We start from the raw sequence: 871 nt of genomic DNA, 5'->3' as shown, positions 1-871 counted from the left end.
ACCAACAATGTCATGTCCCAGCGTCTGGAGCTTGACGAGAAGAAGCAGTCAGTGGAACTTCTTCAGAAGGCCCTGGTTAGTGGTTCCTTTGTTTCTGTTTTTGGTAAACTTGTCGACTAAACACAAGTTAGGGCAGCAGACTCGCGGTCATAGGATCATGGTTTTGATTCCCAGACCAGGCGTTGTGAGTGTTTATTGAGCGAAAACATCTAAAGCTCCACGAGGCTCTGGCAGGGGATGGTGGCGAACCCTGCTGTACTCTTCCACCACAACTTTCTCTCACTCTTACTTCCTGAGTTTCTGTTGTACCTGTACTACCACGTCATAAGGCTACACCCATCTGCAAATGACAGCTGGCTAAATGTACCTCAGACTACAGTGATAGAGTGACACAGTAGAGTGGTGACCATACTAATGTCTTTCCTACACTTTCGTTACAGAATCAACAACGAGAACTGACTGTACGCCACGCCAAAGAAGCGGAAAAAGAAATGAAAAGACTTCTTCAACATCAGAAAGATCAATACGAGACTACGATTAAGAGACATCTATCTTTTATTGATCAGGTATTTCTTCCGATTTTTTTATTATATCATGGGTATGTGGGTATTTTAAAAATACCTCGTGGGGTAACTATCATGCTCTGCATAGTTACGGGTTGTCCTTTGGCAAGGCATAACCCCCATTCGGCCACCCTGCTAAAGATATGGCAAAGTCATGGGACAGCAGCATGAGGCTTTATATAGCTATGGTGTGGCCTCACAGACACACAAGCATATACACACACATACATACATATATACATATATACACACACATATATACATATACACCTAAATTTACATACACCTGTACTTGTTCTTGTATACAA

General features: G+C 42.6%; 1 protein-coding gene across 1 annotated transcript in view; it reads left to right on the top strand.

Annotated features, from left to right (window-relative positions):
• The first annotated feature begins 6 nt into the window (after window positions 1-6).
• The window catches only part of LOC106870524 (centrosomal protein of 131 kDa-like), a 6,173-nt gene continuing 5,308 nt past the window's right edge, over window positions 7-871 (top strand). Inside the window, exons 1-2 of the mRNA XM_014916647.2 lie at window positions 7-75; window positions 441-566. Of these exons, the coding sequence (XP_014772133.1) occupies window positions 13-75; window positions 441-566 (189 nt within the window). The 5' untranslated portion in view covers window positions 7-12. The remainder of the gene's footprint in view (window positions 76-440; window positions 567-871) is intronic.

Source organism: Octopus bimaculoides, chromosome 29 (assembly GCF_001194135.2).
Source record: "Octopus bimaculoides isolate UCB-OBI-ISO-001 chromosome 29, ASM119413v2, whole genome shotgun sequence".
NCBI classification, from domain to species: domain Eukaryota; kingdom Metazoa; phylum Mollusca; class Cephalopoda; order Octopoda; family Octopodidae; genus Octopus; species Octopus bimaculoides.
The sequence above is the reverse complement of the archived record's forward strand: the minus strand, read 5'-3'. Positions and strand labels throughout refer to the sequence as shown.